The sequence below is a fragment of the Labrus mixtus genome, chromosome 23, assembly GCF_963584025.1.
Source record: "Labrus mixtus chromosome 23, fLabMix1.1, whole genome shotgun sequence".
Classification (NCBI taxonomy): domain Eukaryota; kingdom Metazoa; phylum Chordata; class Actinopteri; order Labriformes; family Labridae; genus Labrus; species Labrus mixtus.
In genome coordinates, this window is record NC_083634.1 from 12651281 (window position 1) to 12668112 (window position 16832).

The 16832-nt window shown below is 40.3% G+C and overlaps 1 protein-coding gene across 2 annotated transcripts in view; it reads right to left on the reverse strand.

Annotated features, from left to right (window-relative positions):
- The window catches only part of kcnip4a (potassium voltage-gated channel interacting protein 4a), a 114023-nt gene extending 103600 nt beyond the window's left edge, over positions 1-10423 (reverse strand). For both annotated transcript variants that reach the window (XR_009666836.1, XM_061031845.1), the window contains exons 1-2: positions 10276-10423; positions 9325-9476 (exon numbers count right to left, since the gene is read on the reverse strand). Coding sequence is in view for 1 of the 2 variants with exons in the window: in XM_061031845.1 (XP_060887828.1) it covers positions 9325-9463 (139 nt within the window). In the remaining variant the exon portion in view is untranslated. The remainder of the gene's footprint in view (positions 1-9324; positions 9477-10275) is intronic.
- Positions 10424-16832: the final 6409 nt, after the last annotated feature.

A 16832-nucleotide genomic window follows, 5' to 3' on the forward strand; every position in this document is an offset into this window, starting at 1 on the left:
GTGTTTGAATAGGTGTGAATGGGTAGGTGTGACCTGTGGTGTAAAATCTCTTTGAGAAGTGAGGAGAAAAGAAAGGCGCTATACAAACTCAAGTCCATTTCATTTTAAATTACAATACTAAAGCATACTAGTGCGTAAACTCACTGTCATTCAAGTAAAAAATAGACAATGTATTTGTTTACCTGTCTTGTAACTTTATCCCTCTAAATGACAGGAAATTGATGATGTGTTATTGTGCTGTGCAATCATTCAACACAGTCCAATCATTCTGAGTCATTTGAGACCAAACTGTAGAGAGGTGCACTGCTGGGTGGCAGTATCACTGTGGTGCTCCCTGCGGGGCTTCAATCTAATTTTTGTTTTCCTGCAGTGACGGGTTGATGCGGCCATCTGGGACAGTGCTCACACCTTTTGCTACACTTGTCAATAACATGTCATATAATATTTCTATCATGGCAAAATGCCTTAGAGCAGAGATTTGCTTTGCAGATCTGTATTATTTGCTGATATAATTGTTTAAAAACTGTTTTTAATGATTGATCATGAATTAAAAGTTGGGACATGGGCTTTCAGTCCATTTCTATTTATTGCCCACTATGCCATCTGTTTGTTTGTTTGTTGTTGCAGCTTAACTTTGCTTAGATTTGCAGTTGAAACATTTCTTTAGCTTGGAAACGACTTTAAATGAGCCGTTCTGTCAGATGGAAACACAAAACCTAATTATCTGCATGACTAAGGGTTGTTTTTAAAGAAAATGTCGAAAACTGAACAAACTGATTAGAAACACATGAGTAAAAATGTCCTGATCAGAGTATAGATTGGAACTCGTGAAAAATGTGCATTCAAGTAGAATTGCTACAGGTTACTCCAAAATGACCTCACTCAAATCATTATCCAGTAATAGCTCATTAAAGTAGGCCAGCAATCCCTTAGGTTGAACATTAAATACATCACTCCAGATTAGATCTCAGGGGGATTACGAATAAACATGCAAGGTCTTTCAGGTCTGGAATTGAACCTCCTGCCTGCTGTTTAGATGCTGCCTGACAATCAGGTGAGGGAGATAAATGAGACTCACAACAGGGACAGGTGTGTTCAAGCTCACAATCACACACCAGAAAGTCATTTGTGCCCCGCAGCAGCCAAAGGCTTACGAGGTTTCACTGTCCTGAGGATCAATCAGGGGTTCCTATTTATAGTGGACCCAGGCCGCTGCTGGAATACAAACACTTGACTGAAGTAGGTTAGCAGCAAACTGCATGACAAGAGGACAAAGGAGGAGGTGTGAGGAAGAGAAGGTGGCCAATTTAAGGATAAATTATGCAGAGGCAGTCCATGATTAATGACTCACAACTTTTTTACTAAACTTTTCCAAGACTGATGTTGTACTTTAAACCTAGATTAGGAGCACCTACTAATGATGGTGGTTCTCCTGCTGCATTTAACAGACAGAGGAGTCGCTGGTAGTGCTGGACGATATGGAAGAAATATCATATCACGATTTTTCTATGGCAAAATCACGATCTTGATTTTATCAGTATTTTTTTCATACTGATCTTAAAGACTTATTTTAGAGTTACTGACCAGTTCAACCAAATGTATTTCCCTGTATAATGTTTTTAAATGCACACAAACTGTGCTGATAAGTTAAGTCTATTTAAAAATGTCTTGGCTGTGGGTCTGGAGGTAAATTTGCAGGATTTCTGCACCACTTTGTATTTTAAATCTAAACCTATTTTAGTGTTCATCATGTACTGTACATTCATATACAGCAAGTCATTCATTTGAAAACATGTGGACTTCACCTTCTTATCTTTCTGTGCTGTTAACCCTGCAGAATTCCTACATACACATTCCTACACGATAGAATGAACACTATAGCCTGGTTCAACGATCATCTTATCGCACACCACGAGTCATCACCTGTTTGAAAATTCTCTACTGGTGATTTTCAGATTTTTGTTGTTGCTGGAAACAAGTGCTGATGCAGCAATACGTTCATCTGTTCGTTTTCTTTTCATTATCATGTTTATAAAATATAGAAAAAAATCATCAAAAGCCAAGTTGACGTTCAATTTGTGTGGTAAGTCTAACAAACTGAGAGATGGTTTTAAAAAAATTATGGTTCATCATAACTTATGGTTGCATTTATTTTCTTCACCGGAGATTTGTTTCTTATCACTTCATCATCATCACATTGACTTTTCTTAGTTGCCATGGTGCAGTAGAAGTTGAACTGTCTTTTTGTTGTTGATTAAAAGAATGTGATATGATCAAAAGCTAAACGACGGTTACTTTTGAGCAGGCTTTGGTTCCATTGTTATCTCAACTGCTGTTTCAAACGTTAAGTCGTCTGCAAAGACAGAGATTCGACGACAATACAGTGAAGTCAAATGTTATCTCAGCAAGGGCTTTAAAACCCAGAAAACCTGTTTTCTTGCTTTTACCTCAAGGGAAGGTCTCAAGAGAGATATGTTGGATTATGGGAAATGGGGGTGAGCGTTACAGCTTTATAAAGCTTTATCTGCACAAGGAACTAAAGGTCAGGGAATCTTGGCCTCTGCTGCTTCCAATTTGGCTACCTTTTGTTGACTGCCTTAAAGATCACTATTTAGTGGAACTCATAGACTGTATAAAAAAACATGACAGCCCCCCCAAAGTGAAGCCAAAAGATTTGGAGCTACTTCTAAAGACTAAAGAGGTTTAATCAAACTCTGCTCCCTCCATATTAACAGACTGGACGTGGGTCTACCTAGAAAATCCAAATGAAAAAAAGCCATTGAAAGGACTATAATGCCATGATTAACATGTCTGCAGAGCTGCATGCAGCTGATTAGCAGAGTAGAGGAACAGTGAACGGAAACGTCACAAACACTAACACAAGTCATTGAGCTTTACATAACGGAGCGTCTGCTTCAAAACCAACACAAAAGCTGTTCTAACATTAGGTTAAATGTGTGTTTTGGAAGGGCATGACATCATTACTGTATTTCCACTAGACATTACTGTTCAGACTCCCTCTCCAAATGCACAATGTCAGCTCCTGTGGCAGGGAGATATTTTGGCTTCAACTTTTTAAAAAGGGAGGAGACCAGAGACGAGTTGTTCTTCCTTACATACAGTCAGTGGTTGAAATGGGAAACTGAAACTGATACCTGTCTTGTTTACTGGTTGGTGGACTCAAAATAAAATGCATCCAATTGGATAATTAAAGGGGCTATATGTAACTTTTTACATGTATAAATCGTTTTTTATCGCCCATTAATAAGGGAACGGTTAACTGATGTGAAAAAGTAGATGTTCACTGTCTATCTGTGTTGCCTGTATAAAAAGTTTCCCCGGGTCGTATTTTCCGTGAAAGCTCCAGGAAGTGACATTTTATGCACGTTCTCAACGTCCTCCTCACTCCGCTCCGCTTACAGAGATCAACAGTGCAAACTCCTCACACACTCCCGCTACAGCCAGAGGCCGCCTTCCACACACTTCTATCCGCTCTAGGAGCTCTCAAAGGTGGACAAACTCATCACACACTCCTGCTCTCAGCCAGTGCCTGCAGAGACTGTCGTTTGTAGGATGGAGAATGAATACAGACACTCAGACTCCTTCACAGACTTTCACATGTGTATGACCACTTACCTCCTCTGTAAACATTATGCAGGTAAATATCCAGTGTTTCGCGGCTGATGATGATGCTTGTTTGTGTACGTACGAGCATGTATGACGAGCACGCGAGGGAGAGTGAGCAACAGGTTACTGGAGCAGTTCGCCTTACGGCCATGTGGTAGCACTACAAACGCAGTATTTTTGAAAGTTACATATAACCCCTTTAAATAAATGTTATTATGAAACAATTTATCAGAAAGGATGAAAAATGGCAGCAGTTCACTTGTTTCTTTTACTTAAATATGCCAAGATGCTTTCTTCCGTAGTCTTTGTTGAAGAAAAGGGACCACAGTTAGGGTAGGATTGTTAATTTGACAAAGCAGGCAACATGATTGGTCTATTTTGGATTTAAATTTTAAAAAAAAAATAGATAGGGAAACTCAATCTGCAGATGACTACATGATCAAAATGATCATTAGTAGCAGCCCCCTTTCAGGTCTAAGTGGTGCAAAGTCTCACATGTTGCATCCTCTCTGGAACACAATGTTACCAAGTCAGTGGAAAAACACCTGCATGCGGTAAGAGATGCATATTTCATGATGTGTAGAATGAGTTCATGGTATAGCTGAGGCAAAAGGACCCGGCTTGGTTACAGCACTGATAGGTACACAGTCACATGTCAAAACCAGCCTGGGTCTCGTTTATGTGTATCTGATTGTCAGAGGGCGTGTCAGTGTTGTCGTCTGTCAACAGGCTACTTTAAGGTGTTTTACCAACAACATGGTTTGATGGGGTCGCCTATTCTCTGACTAATCCCTGGCCATTAGCTGCTAATCCCTGTTTATCAACAGAGCCGCAGGAGTGGAGGCCAAGTCTGAGAAAGACAACGCTGTGCTCAGTGTTGTGTGACATAATGGAAAGTGCTACTCAAGTCATGAGGGCTTCGGGTGTTTGATATTTGAGCCATTTATAGAATTGTTCAGGGAAGTATCAACCGCATTGCACAATGATGAGCATGAAAGCTATTCTGCTATTATTAACAATGCAATGATTGATTTTTTTTTTGTTAATTCTGCACCAGAGATGTAAAAGTCTTCAACCCTTGAGGATAGAAGGAAAAAAAGTATCTAACAAAATAGAAGTAATCTAAAAGGGAAAAGAGATGTGAGTCACGCTGCACTGCATTTCAACAAACTCACTGACGCCATCAGTGAGCTCATTGGTCGTAAACAACATGCAGTATTTTCTCACCGGCTGTCACTACTACTAGCTAGCGCTATGAATAAGATTAATGTGAGCGAGAGGTATCACTGTAGGATCCTTTCTTCTCATTCTGCAGTTTCCACAACATATGAATCAAATGAATGACAACAGTAGGACATGTCTGCATCTCAGCCAGCCGGCTGTCCCCGGGCAATCGCTCTTCTTTCCCTCTCCTTCCAAACTGAGAGGCTGCCGCTGCCTCGACTTCCCCTCTAATCCATCATTGCCTTTTCCCATTTCCACCTAACATCTACAAAGGCCTGCACTCTTGACCAAATGGGAAAACAGATTAAAATGGAAAGCAAGTTGCTTTAGTGAAAGAATACACATGAAAACCATTGGCCAATTTCACTACGTCACTGGGGAGAATAACATTCAGGAAGGACATCAGCCGCAGGACTCTCTTAATGATTTTGAACACTTCCCCCAGAAAAGAGCACCATGGTGACTTGTTTAATTCTTCAAGGTTTTAGGGTCCTTTCAGCAACGCTTCTCACCATGATGCCTGAAAGCTGGATGCAATATCACACTGCGATCAAACTCTCGGCAATTAAATTCAAATCAGTTAAGAGGATGCGGTGACGTGAGAAACATCTTAAATGTGTGAGCAGAATTTAAAAAGCCAAAGGTTTTAGTCTGACAACAAGAATAAATTGAGTTACAGATGCAACAGTGAACGTCCACATGAGGATTCATTACTGATGTCATGGCCAAAACAGTAAGCAAATCCATTTCCAGGCTATGTGTGTGCTGTTTGAAGGACATGACCCTGAAATGAAGGATACAGGTGGGGGAATTTTGCAGCATATCGCTTCAAAAGGTAAAGCTATGGAGAATAGTGGGGCATGCTAGTGGATACTGTATTTGTAAGAGGAGCTGTGATCCAGTATGCATAGATCGTATGTCTAAGGCTGACTTGATCCAAAGAGGTCTGACCAAAGGATTGTCCAGGGAATGGAAAAAGGAGATTAAATTGTAGAATTTCCATTGACAAATATGTTCACTTTGAGTTAATGCACGGAGAAAGAAGGTCAATACTGGAAAAAAAAAAATCTTAAATAATAAAATTAACAAAGGAAAGAAAAAAGAAAGAGTTTGCTTTAGATGTCTTATCATAGCAGCAAGCGGAGAATCCATAGACCGTATATATAACCCTGTTATCATATTTGATCCATATTTATACAACCCTTTCATCATTTTTTTTAGTATTGTGCCACCATACCACTATGAAGAGGCATCTGAGCATCATCTTGGATACAGTGAGTTCATTTGGGGCCACTGAATTGCTGCTGCAGTGCAGACATTCACTAAATTTATGGCACAGTCTCAACACCTGAGTGTCACTAAAAAACATGCGATACATTCAGGGGGTAGTGCTGTCTTACAGGGCTTGTGTTGTGTTGGATTTTTATGGGACTGCGCTGGTGTTGATAATGTGCCTACGCGTGTATATACAGGAGGCAAACAATGGCTGCTGCTTTATTATAAATCCACATTTGTCTGCTTTAAACCGGCTTAGTGTTCTTCCTCTGGTTTCACCAGCAATGCTGCAGAGCATGATGCTTTGCTCAGAAATAAATACTAAGACATACTGCTATGACCTTAAAAAATGATTAAGTTATTCATTTAAATCAGGCTATATTTTTAAATATTTAAGTCACTGCTTTTAGACTGACCTGAATGCAGCAAACAGCTCATCCTAATAGCCATTGATGTATTTAGTAGCTTGCTGCCCTCTGCTGGCCCTCAAGTGGAGGTACAGTAATGGATTTGTATTGTACCATGAGGTTGCCACAAATCTACACTTCGGCTTGCATCATCATGAATTCCATTGTAAATACAAAAGAAAAGAACACTTATTTTAGTACATTAGACAAATGTAGCACAAAGACAGAGTATGAAATAAAAAGGTTGTCTGGTTTTCTACAGGGTTACAAGTCATTTCTACAACTCAGGGCTCAACATTATGACTGGCCCGCTGGCCCAGAAGCATGACAGAAACACTCCGGGCAGCTGATGCTGGACAGTAAATCTAGATAGATAGATAGATATATAGATATATAGATATATACTTTACTGATCCCGAGGGAAATTCAAACTGAAGCGTATACAAGCTAAAAGATGTAAAACATACTGTAAGTCATTAATTTCTCTCAGTGGATAAAGCTGGGCGTGCGTCATCGAGACAGCAGGGGTTTGTAAAACACTCTCTCAGAGCAGACGTCTGTCCCCAGGACACAGCAAGGGGCTCATGTATTTCTAGAAACACCTGCTTTAGAGAGCATGTTAGTTTTTTCCGGCGACTGCTCCGACATCCGGAGGGTACGAGTGCCACCTGGCAGGTTGAAAGTGTCATTGTCTACATGCTGTGTGGTTATTCTGAGGCGTCAGGGGACAGTATTATTGGCTTCAGACGCCCCCTAATGGCAAAAACACCAACAAACATACATGCTGGGAAGGAAAGCTTTAAATGAAGAATACCTGTTAAGTTGTTAACAGATGTGTTCATTTGGGCTCTCTTCTGGTTTTCCTTGATTTGTCTTTTAAATAGAAACATTGGGTAAGATTTAAGTGTAGTTAAAATACACAAGTGCTCGACAGTTAAGAAAGTGAATGTTCTAAATGAATGGTAGGAAACTCCATTCCTATAGTGCTTATTTTAAAAGAAAATGTCTATCTTATGGCAGTATAAATCTGTTTCTTTTTTCATCTCCCTTTTGCTCTAACTTTAGGTTGTATGAAAATGCAGCTTGCCCCGGGGACAGAGGCAGCATGTTTCCAATAAAAAGGCAGCAATGAAAGAAATGAAAGTCTGAACAATTACACCGTCTGATTCAAATATGACAGAAACACCTGCGTCCTGGTGTGGCTCCAACTGAGGCGGCCAGCACGCATGTTATTCTAGGGATCCATGAGACAATCTAAAATAAAAGTGCGATCCAGCAACTGCACCTGCCTGACTCTTACCTGTGTAACGAGTACAGAAAGACAAAAGTTTTGTTTTTCTACAAAAGATGATTACTCATAATCTGTCTTCACTTATTCATGACAGCAGCAGATGTTTTGGGGCTCGTTGTGTTGTTGTTTTTTTCCCCCTGCAGAAAAATGTTCAATGCAGATGTAAACCCAGTCGGTCTCTACAGTGACGCTCATGACTGTTTAATAGCATCTTAAATCATCCAAACAGAACCAATTTATCCGACGAGGCATATCAATGCGGAGCAGCGCCTGCCAATAATCTAAAGAAAATAAAGCTTCAACATGTCACTCTACTGAGCTCGAACACTAAAACGCAAATAAAGGAAGTGTGAATAATAACAACAGATGAGCAAGGAGACTGAATCTTTATCTACATTTATATGAATAACAAATTACCTATGAAAGGGGAATTTGGCTTTTTTTTTTGTAAATCAAGATCTAAACATCAGCTATTCTTAATTGAACTTTTTAAAAAGTAGGAATCCATTTCAAGTATTTCCTTTTCATGAAAGGGAGCCTAATTACGCTCTGGTGTGAGATCCCCATGTTTCCCCTCTGTATTTAACTACTTTATATATGTTTCCCATTCCAGAGGCAAAGAAAGTAGCAATAAATCCTATAGGTTATAAGACCATTGTGAATGTAGAACCCGAGAAGTAATCAATACTGATCTCGGTTCAAAGGTAATTGATTTACTTGGACTGTCGAGTGTGACTGGTGGAGTGATGAACAATCATAAATCGTGGTTTTCCTGTAAGGTGGAAGGATGAATGATCAATACAGCATTAATATGTTTTCAAAGCTGCCTTAACCGTTTTTATCAGAGTGTATTCTGCAAGCCCTGATTGGTCTAGTCTAATCTAAGGTTCACAGGACATTTGATATGCATATAGTGTTACTTTTTCTATTGAATCTGGGATATGTGTAATTCATTTATACACGTTAGCTTCTTTAAGTGCACCCTGCACTTGTAACATTCTGAACACAGCAGCTTTCTCTTGACTGTGGAAACTTTTTTCTAGCTGACTTTGACTTGCAGTGCAATCATTGCCATTTCCTTTTCTTTTTGTTTTTAAAGGTGTTCCATATAATGCTCACACTCTGGGATTAATGCATTCTGAACCTGCATTTATTTCATTTCCGCCTGTAATCCACCTTGAGCAGAATACTGCCAAAGTCAGCAGGCAGCAAATACATCAGCACTGGTTCAGACTAAATGTTTGTATAAAAGTTCTGTACTTCGCCTCAGATTGTTTTTACTGGTGTTTTTACAATCAGCTCTGCTATCTACAGCTACAAGGAAACATGGACCACAGGCAGAACTATTGAACACACCTATGTTCTGCATAGATTAAAACCCAACAGAAGGAATCACAAGTGTTATTCATATAAGTCTAAGTTTGTTTCTTCACCAACGGCCTTTATGTTGTTTTTTGAGATCACTTTTTGGAAACAGCATGAATCTAGCCTAGGTCTGACCTTTGGGGTTGGGGGAGGCCCAGGTGATGATGCGTCGCACGAGGCAGCAGTTGAGCAGCACTTTCTTGGAGAAGCCGTGTTCTTTGCGGAAATGCTGCAGGTCCTCCCTCCACTGGTTCCTCTTGGTTGGTGAACACATGACTGGGACTCGTCTAATTTGAAATGTAGACTTGCATTAATGGCATGAACTTTAGGTTGATTATCTCTGCATAGACACAGTCCTTATTATATGGATAATTGTCAAAACGTGCAAGTTTGCAGTTTATAATCTAATATTGAAACACAGCTGTGTTGACCCTTAAACAGCCTTTAGTAAACACTGAACCACAAATAGCTACAGCCACTGCAGCATGCTAAACTAACGGTCACATGTTCAGGCAATCCATCTGAGAAGATATGCTAATTAGGGGTGTTTTTTTGCCCCCAGTTATGCACAGCAATAATGAAATGCGAGACCTTTCAGCGTGCCCTTTCAGAACTGGAGAATGCTCTTCTTATTTGTCCTGATCTGTTGTTTGAAGAGGGGAAGTTATTCTTCCCGCTATTCTAGGACTCATGATCAGGAAAGTAAGTAAAACAAGCCAATTGTCCAAAATCAAACCAGCATGAAATGATCCTACTGACTGCTAAATGCTAATAGATTTCCAAATTAAACCAGGAAACACGCCGAATGTCACCCAATAATTATCAGAGTAAAAGAAACTAGATTTTATGACACTAAATAAAACATCAGCTTACAATACTCCATTCAGTACTAGAATTACAATCCCCATTGAGCTCCCATTACACGAGCAGAAGTTTCAGACATCAACAGATCAGAAATCACTCTGGAGCGCTTAGTGTAGACTCTTTTCTCCTCGAAAAATGAAACTTATATCCTTCAATGCACATAAATCAAGTTCCAAAATAAGGGCTAACTGCTTTGAATTGTCTCTCTATGCATCGTCTTACCTTGCAGGCTAAAACCTGTACTGCACGCTGTCTCTGCTTCTTCAGACTGCAAGTGATCCTCAGGTTTCACACAAGCACTTTCCCTTTGCTGAGCTGATCAACAGAGTGTGAAAGGGGATGGGAGGAGGAGGAGGAAGGGGAGTGCGAGGAGGACCGCTCTGTGAAGCAAAAGGGGGGCGAGTAAGAGAGAGCGAGGGAGTGAGAGACATGCTTGCTTCCGCTTCAAGTTAGAAGACCATCGGCTTTTAGTCGAGTGTCAGAGGAAAAGGAGAGAGTCAAAGATGCTGGTGGCTCTGCTGTCACAGTGGATTCCCTTTGATCTTCCTCCTTCAACGTCTTGACAAAGAAGGGAAGCTTTTAACACAAACACACACATGTCCACCACCCAACAACACAGCACTATCACTATTAGGAAAATAGCTTCAAATTGATTATTAAGTTGAAAAGGCTGGCAACAGCATTAGTATTCATATCTATTCTACAATGTCAACTGATAAAAAATATTCAATAATAATCAAAATTCTGCAAACAGATTCCTTTAGATTAGATTAGATTGCAGTATTCATTGTTCAAGCTTAATTTAGCTCCTCTTGTTTGGACTTTGACATGCACGATTTTGAGCTTAGGTAAAAGTTTAAAGGGGGATCGAGGAGAAATCGAGTTTGTTTTTGGTATGGAAAGAATGTGTACGTAAAGTCAGAAACTACAATCTGCACATTTATCACATCAGACAAGTGTTGTGTGATGTAGCCATCCAAGCAGCTCTGTTTGATGGTTTTAAAACTGTGAATGAAACACACCCTGATAAAACAGCTCTTCCAAAAAGCAAGAACACAGCTTTCTTTGTACAGCAAGAAGAAATGAAAATGGAAAGAGTCCTAGTTTAAATCAAATCAGTCTCGACTGCCTGGACAAGTTTCAGGGTGGCATAGACAAAAGGTTCAGGTATTTGTCATGTGTCTCAGAATTTTTCCCAAAATTCAATCAGTGTTGCCCTGCACTTGACCCGGCCTTCTGATCTCTGTGGGCAGAGATCTGTCATTTTAATTGACAAGACCGACACTGAGGTTAGTAAAAGAGACCTCATTACGGATTTAAAAAAAATGATGTGTCAGATCAGAGTAACTGGAGGGAGTATTTTGCCCCCTCCCCATACAACACTGTGTCCTCAGGTTAGGTTGAGGATGATGCATTCCACAGCACATTCATTACTCCTCAAAGCAATCCCTCCATACATGCTACGACATCCAGTAAGTGTGATACATTTACATTCATCATATGCAAATCATTTGTCACCGGTCATCTACCGAATGGGCTTCCATTTAAATGCACATAGCATTAGCTAACGTGCAATGATAGATGGTTATGCTTTAAGGGAGACAGCAGAGCTATATCTAATTGCTTCCCCTGAGATGATTAAGGAATATTCTGTACCTGAGAAGACAAAGGGGGGGGGGGGCCAGGACAGAGAGCTGGGAATAGAGCCATCCCTCCCAGCATGATGAGAGACACGCCTGTTTGAAATAAGCCAACGGTGTTGCGGTGATACAGGTTCTTTGGTAACACAGCTCGATGTAGAGAGGGCTTGAAAGCTTTGTCCCCACACCACTGAATAATTCATATTTAAGAAGCACAGGCTGCTTATTGATATTCAAGACCACCATAGTCCACTACTAGTAAACTCTAAGCAACACATTACAGTTTCTCAAAGCTTCTATACTCAGTATATTGATGGTTACAAAGCATAAAATGAGTCATTGAAAAATTGTCACTCCTGGTAAAAACCCATTTACCACAGTACCAAACATGTGAAACACAAGTTAGCCATTAGCTGGTGAAGTGAGGCATTTTGCAGCTTCTCCGACAGATACTATCGGAAATAGGACCAGAGCTTAAAGAAGTGTCAATACACACAATAAATGAAAGCTTGTGTTTAAAAAAGCTCTACATGCGAGTTTAGGATCCTTCCTTTAATGATGGTTATAAATTAGCTAAAAGATTTGTTTGTGCAGATGTAAGGCTAAAAAAATTAGCAATTTATTTGGTGGAGGTCTGAACGCTCTGTGCACAGACAAATCAGAATGTTGTTGGTGTTGGTGAGTTCGTCTTCTCTCATCCTTCCCAGATATAATTATCTGCTCTCCATGTCAGTCCATAAAAAAAATACTGAAATACAATCCACACACATTAGTTGCTGAGCCCCGGCTTGTAGGTGCTATGAGGATTGAGTACCAGACAACTACTACTGAGCTTGTTGGATCTGTTGCACTTTAACATATTTGATAGTCCTCTAAAATAGTAACTTATTGATTACGTCGGAAACTATTCTCTTTAATGTGTTCTGAAATCAATTCCAACAGCCGAGGGCTCGTGTAATGGATTTAGAGTTATATGATAAGTATGTACAGGGTTAGTGTTTGGATCAAGGCTCTGATCCCATCACTTACTGGAAAACAATAATACTCTCACGGACACAGACTTTAATTGTTTGGAGGCGGGCACCAAGATAAAAACTCTCTCCCAATGGAAAAAAAAAGCAACAACAGGCAGGAAATGAAAATGAAAATCACAGCAGATTGGAGCGGCAGTTTTAACTAGAAAACATGAGCTCAGCATTTGTCTGACACCTCACAGGTAAGTGACACCTCCAACCAAACATACAGCTCACCAACTTCAGAAAAGCATTTACATACAACAGGTTTAGTCGGAGCAGAAGAAAAGACTCCGAGCTTTGGTGTAAAAAAGCGTGGTTGACTTGTTTGTTGTAAAAAGCATAGGAAGACACATTTGAAAAGATTTGTGGCAGCAGCAGGAAGAATCACACATACTGATTATATTTCTTTTCACACTGTCCTGAGGTGGTAGCTTATAAAGCATAGCATTCTACATCAACAAAGACACAACTACAGCCTGGAGCTTCAACACAAACAAAACCTTTCACCATTTAAACTTCTGGAAATTCATTCAATTGCATTTTTGTTTACAGTCTGGCTCTTTGTCTATCTATGTGATCCTGTTTCTTTCCCCATAAGACCTTGCATCAGAGATTTAGAACCAGTCAAACACTACTGTACTTAGCACAACTTCCCACACATTCCCATCCTCTTTCCCTTTAAGTGTGACTGGTGCTCTTTTCTTCAAGTGTTGCGGGTCATTTCGGGAACATTCTCGTGAAGACTAACAACTCTGCTGTATCGTTTAAAATGATGAAAGACATGCATTCAAGACAACAGGCTCATCTGAACCGAGCCCGGCTTTTCCATAAAAAAAAAACCTGGCAAAGATAATGCAATAGCCCATTACAGAAGCCATTATCCGTAGCGAAGGATGAGCAACACTTTATTTTCACTCGGGCACATTAGGAAGTAGAACTCACTGATTACCTTCACTGCTCCAGTGTAACGTTAATGCTTTGGGATGCTGCAGATGAATAGAGCCAAGATGTTAAATCTTTTGGTAATTAAAACATTTATCTTGGCCTACATGACACCATTCCAAGACGCTGTAATGAATTCTAATGTAGAAGAGATTTTAAGTTCCTTTGAGTATGATATGGTGGCTAAATTGCGACGGATGAAGATAGAATGTATATTGGAAGGGTCAATGCCTAAAGAGAAGGAAACGCTCCTGTTTTGTAGGCATTAGATATTTATGGAAACTGGCAGCAAGTACTGTCCAGTTAATCATAAATCCATAAATATAGATTTCCAAAACAAACAAGGAAATATTTACTTTTGTGGATTTGCAAACTTTTCACACTGATTGCCTTACTAACGATCACCTCCAGTGAAACTCACACACTCAACAGCTACAGCCCTGCAGAATCCTGCAGAAGCCATAAATCACAGTGCTCATTATTCTCTCTGCTGCAATAGCTTGAAAAAAGTTTGTATGCCATCTTCTCTTGCCAGCTCCAAAGTCACAGTGGTCAGAAACCCTTTGGTTCAGTGTTAGCTGGTCAGTTGGTGGTCACAGCAGTGCCAGACAGAAGACACACTGAGCCATGTGCATCTAGGCTGCTGCCTCCGACACTCACACTTACATCCTGCCCAATTTTTCACACACCCACTGTGACCTTGTCCTCCAAAGCGGCGGCTTAAATTAGCAGAATGCATGAGGGGAATAAGCCCTGTGGGTTAAACAAACTGCACTGCAGTATTTAAATATGGGAGATGTAGGCTGATCTTGATGAAGTCACACTTTGTATCAGTATATTCCAGATCTGTTGACTTTCTGGTATTGCAACTTGAGAGCTCTGTAATGGGGCCCATGCGGAAACAATGGTTGTTCACTTATTTACTTATTTTGACCTGAAATCGATACAATAACCTTCTGAAGTGTGGCAGGGTAATCTGATCGGTGAGGAACCGTTCTGGCCATGAGCAGACCAAGGTCAGTGTCAGATGTACAGAACAATGGATGTCAATCACTTCTTATATATAACCCTTCACCCAGCTATTTACTGGGGCTGTGCGTAATCCCACCATCGTCTGAAAGATTCAAATTCATCAGAGTTTTTACACAAGTTCCTCCTGTGGACCTAAACCTTAATCAAAACATTTCAAGTATCCTTCTGTTTTCTTTCTTAGGCTGCTTTCACACTGCAAGAAAAAGTGACCTCAATATCTTCTTTTTTTTTGCTCCAAAGAAATTCATAACAGTTTGAACAACACAGGTCCAAGATCTGATCTTGTCAGTTGTGGTTGGCTTGGGGTCTTAAATAAGGATTTGAGTAAAGAGTTAGCCGTAGTCTTGTCCTGGTCTGGATGCATGTCAGGACTCCAGCAGTCTCAGAATGAACCTGGTTGAGTATCAACAGCTCCACTTAAAAAGGCTAATCCAAAGGGTCACCCAGGATAATGAAAACCTGGCAGGCTTACTACTCACCCTTAGAATCTTGCTGATACAACCATGTGTCAGTCACAACATTTGTTCATTATAATGCTATAATTACTGCACGAATAATGGCCCTGCACTTTTTGAATGGCTAATTGAAAAAGCTCTCAAGAGAATGAAACTCAGCATAATGAAAATAAAAAGTGAAACCAGTTCTTCATTTTGTGTTTACCTTGTTTCTCTCGTCTTTTCTCTTTCACTTTTCAAATGAACTGAGGCAGATGTAGCAGCCAGTTAGAAATATAAAAAGGTAGGAGAGATACAACACAAGGCTCAATATACAAGCAAATATAGATATAACCACTCGTCATAAATATGCACACTTTCAAGCAAGCAAAAGCTGAGACACACACACACACACACACACACACCTCCAGGGACAGGAGACAAACGTTTAACCACTCCTCTGCCCTCAGTGGGTGTGTGTCGTTTTCCAGTCAATGTGTCGGAATGCCTCCATAAATTATTCAGCCGCAGAGCCTGCTATCTGCAGATAACTGTGGGCTCTTTATCGGTCAGAGTGTTCAGAGACACCGGGCCGGTGACTATACAAGCACCTAGTGGGATTCAGGGCACCTTCTGTGTAAGGATGCGTGTCACTGTGGCAGTGAAGCACACAAAAGAATACAGCCTACCTGCAGATTTATGTCGTAAGGTCACTTTCACTCTCTCTGGGGGATACTGTCGTTACAGCTCATCAAAAGAAAGTCATTTTTTGAAAGTCAATTCTTATCTATTTTGTAGTTTTATGCCCTACTTGACTTAGTTAACCCCTAGAATGCAAAATAGAAAAAGTGTCCAGCTTCTTCACTGTGACTTTTAGAAGACAGAAATGGCTTGGGCCTTAGGAAATGTGATTTTATTACAAGTTTCAGATCAACTGCTTTAAAGAGGAAATGGTCGACATATCATGACATTTATCCTGGTCGGTGAGTTCTTGTCTCGCTCCTTCGACACTCGTGGAATGGATAGACAGAAACAGACCTCTGACCTGACTTCATACAAGCAGGTTCTGAGACACACTCTGAGAATGTCAATGTTGTAGAGACAATGTATACCATTATTACCAGAACAGAAATATTATAACTAAGGAGGAAAATTATTTTACAGCAGGATGTTAAAGTCTTTGAAAAGCTACTGATGTGTTACATGCTACAACCACTAGATGTCAGCATTGCACACCATATGGCTGCCAAAGACACCATCCATTAAGCTAATTCTTTCCATGATTTCCAACACAGATAATTACTGAAAAGACATTAAAGCCAGTGTTATAATATGTGTGCATGCATGCCTGGTTCATATTTCCTAAATATTTCCAGGTCAATGCTGGACTCAGATGAGCATATGGCTCTACATGTCATAATCTCTGATTGGAATGACAGATATGTTCAATATTGTGTGGTCTATATTAAGTCCTGGCTGTACCCTGTAGGATAGGGGCTTTTGGAGGGACTTAAGCCCAGAATAGGCTTTCTGAGCCCCCCCCTATTGGGACTAGAAGAAAGACAGACGGACCCTCCAGTTGGCTGCTCGTGCCAGGCCTGCCTCCACATATGGCCTGTATGATGTTCAGCTCTGACACCATTTCATCAAGGACTCTATGGAAAGACTTATACTTCTACACATATGGCTGACTCTTTAATGACACTCCCATACTT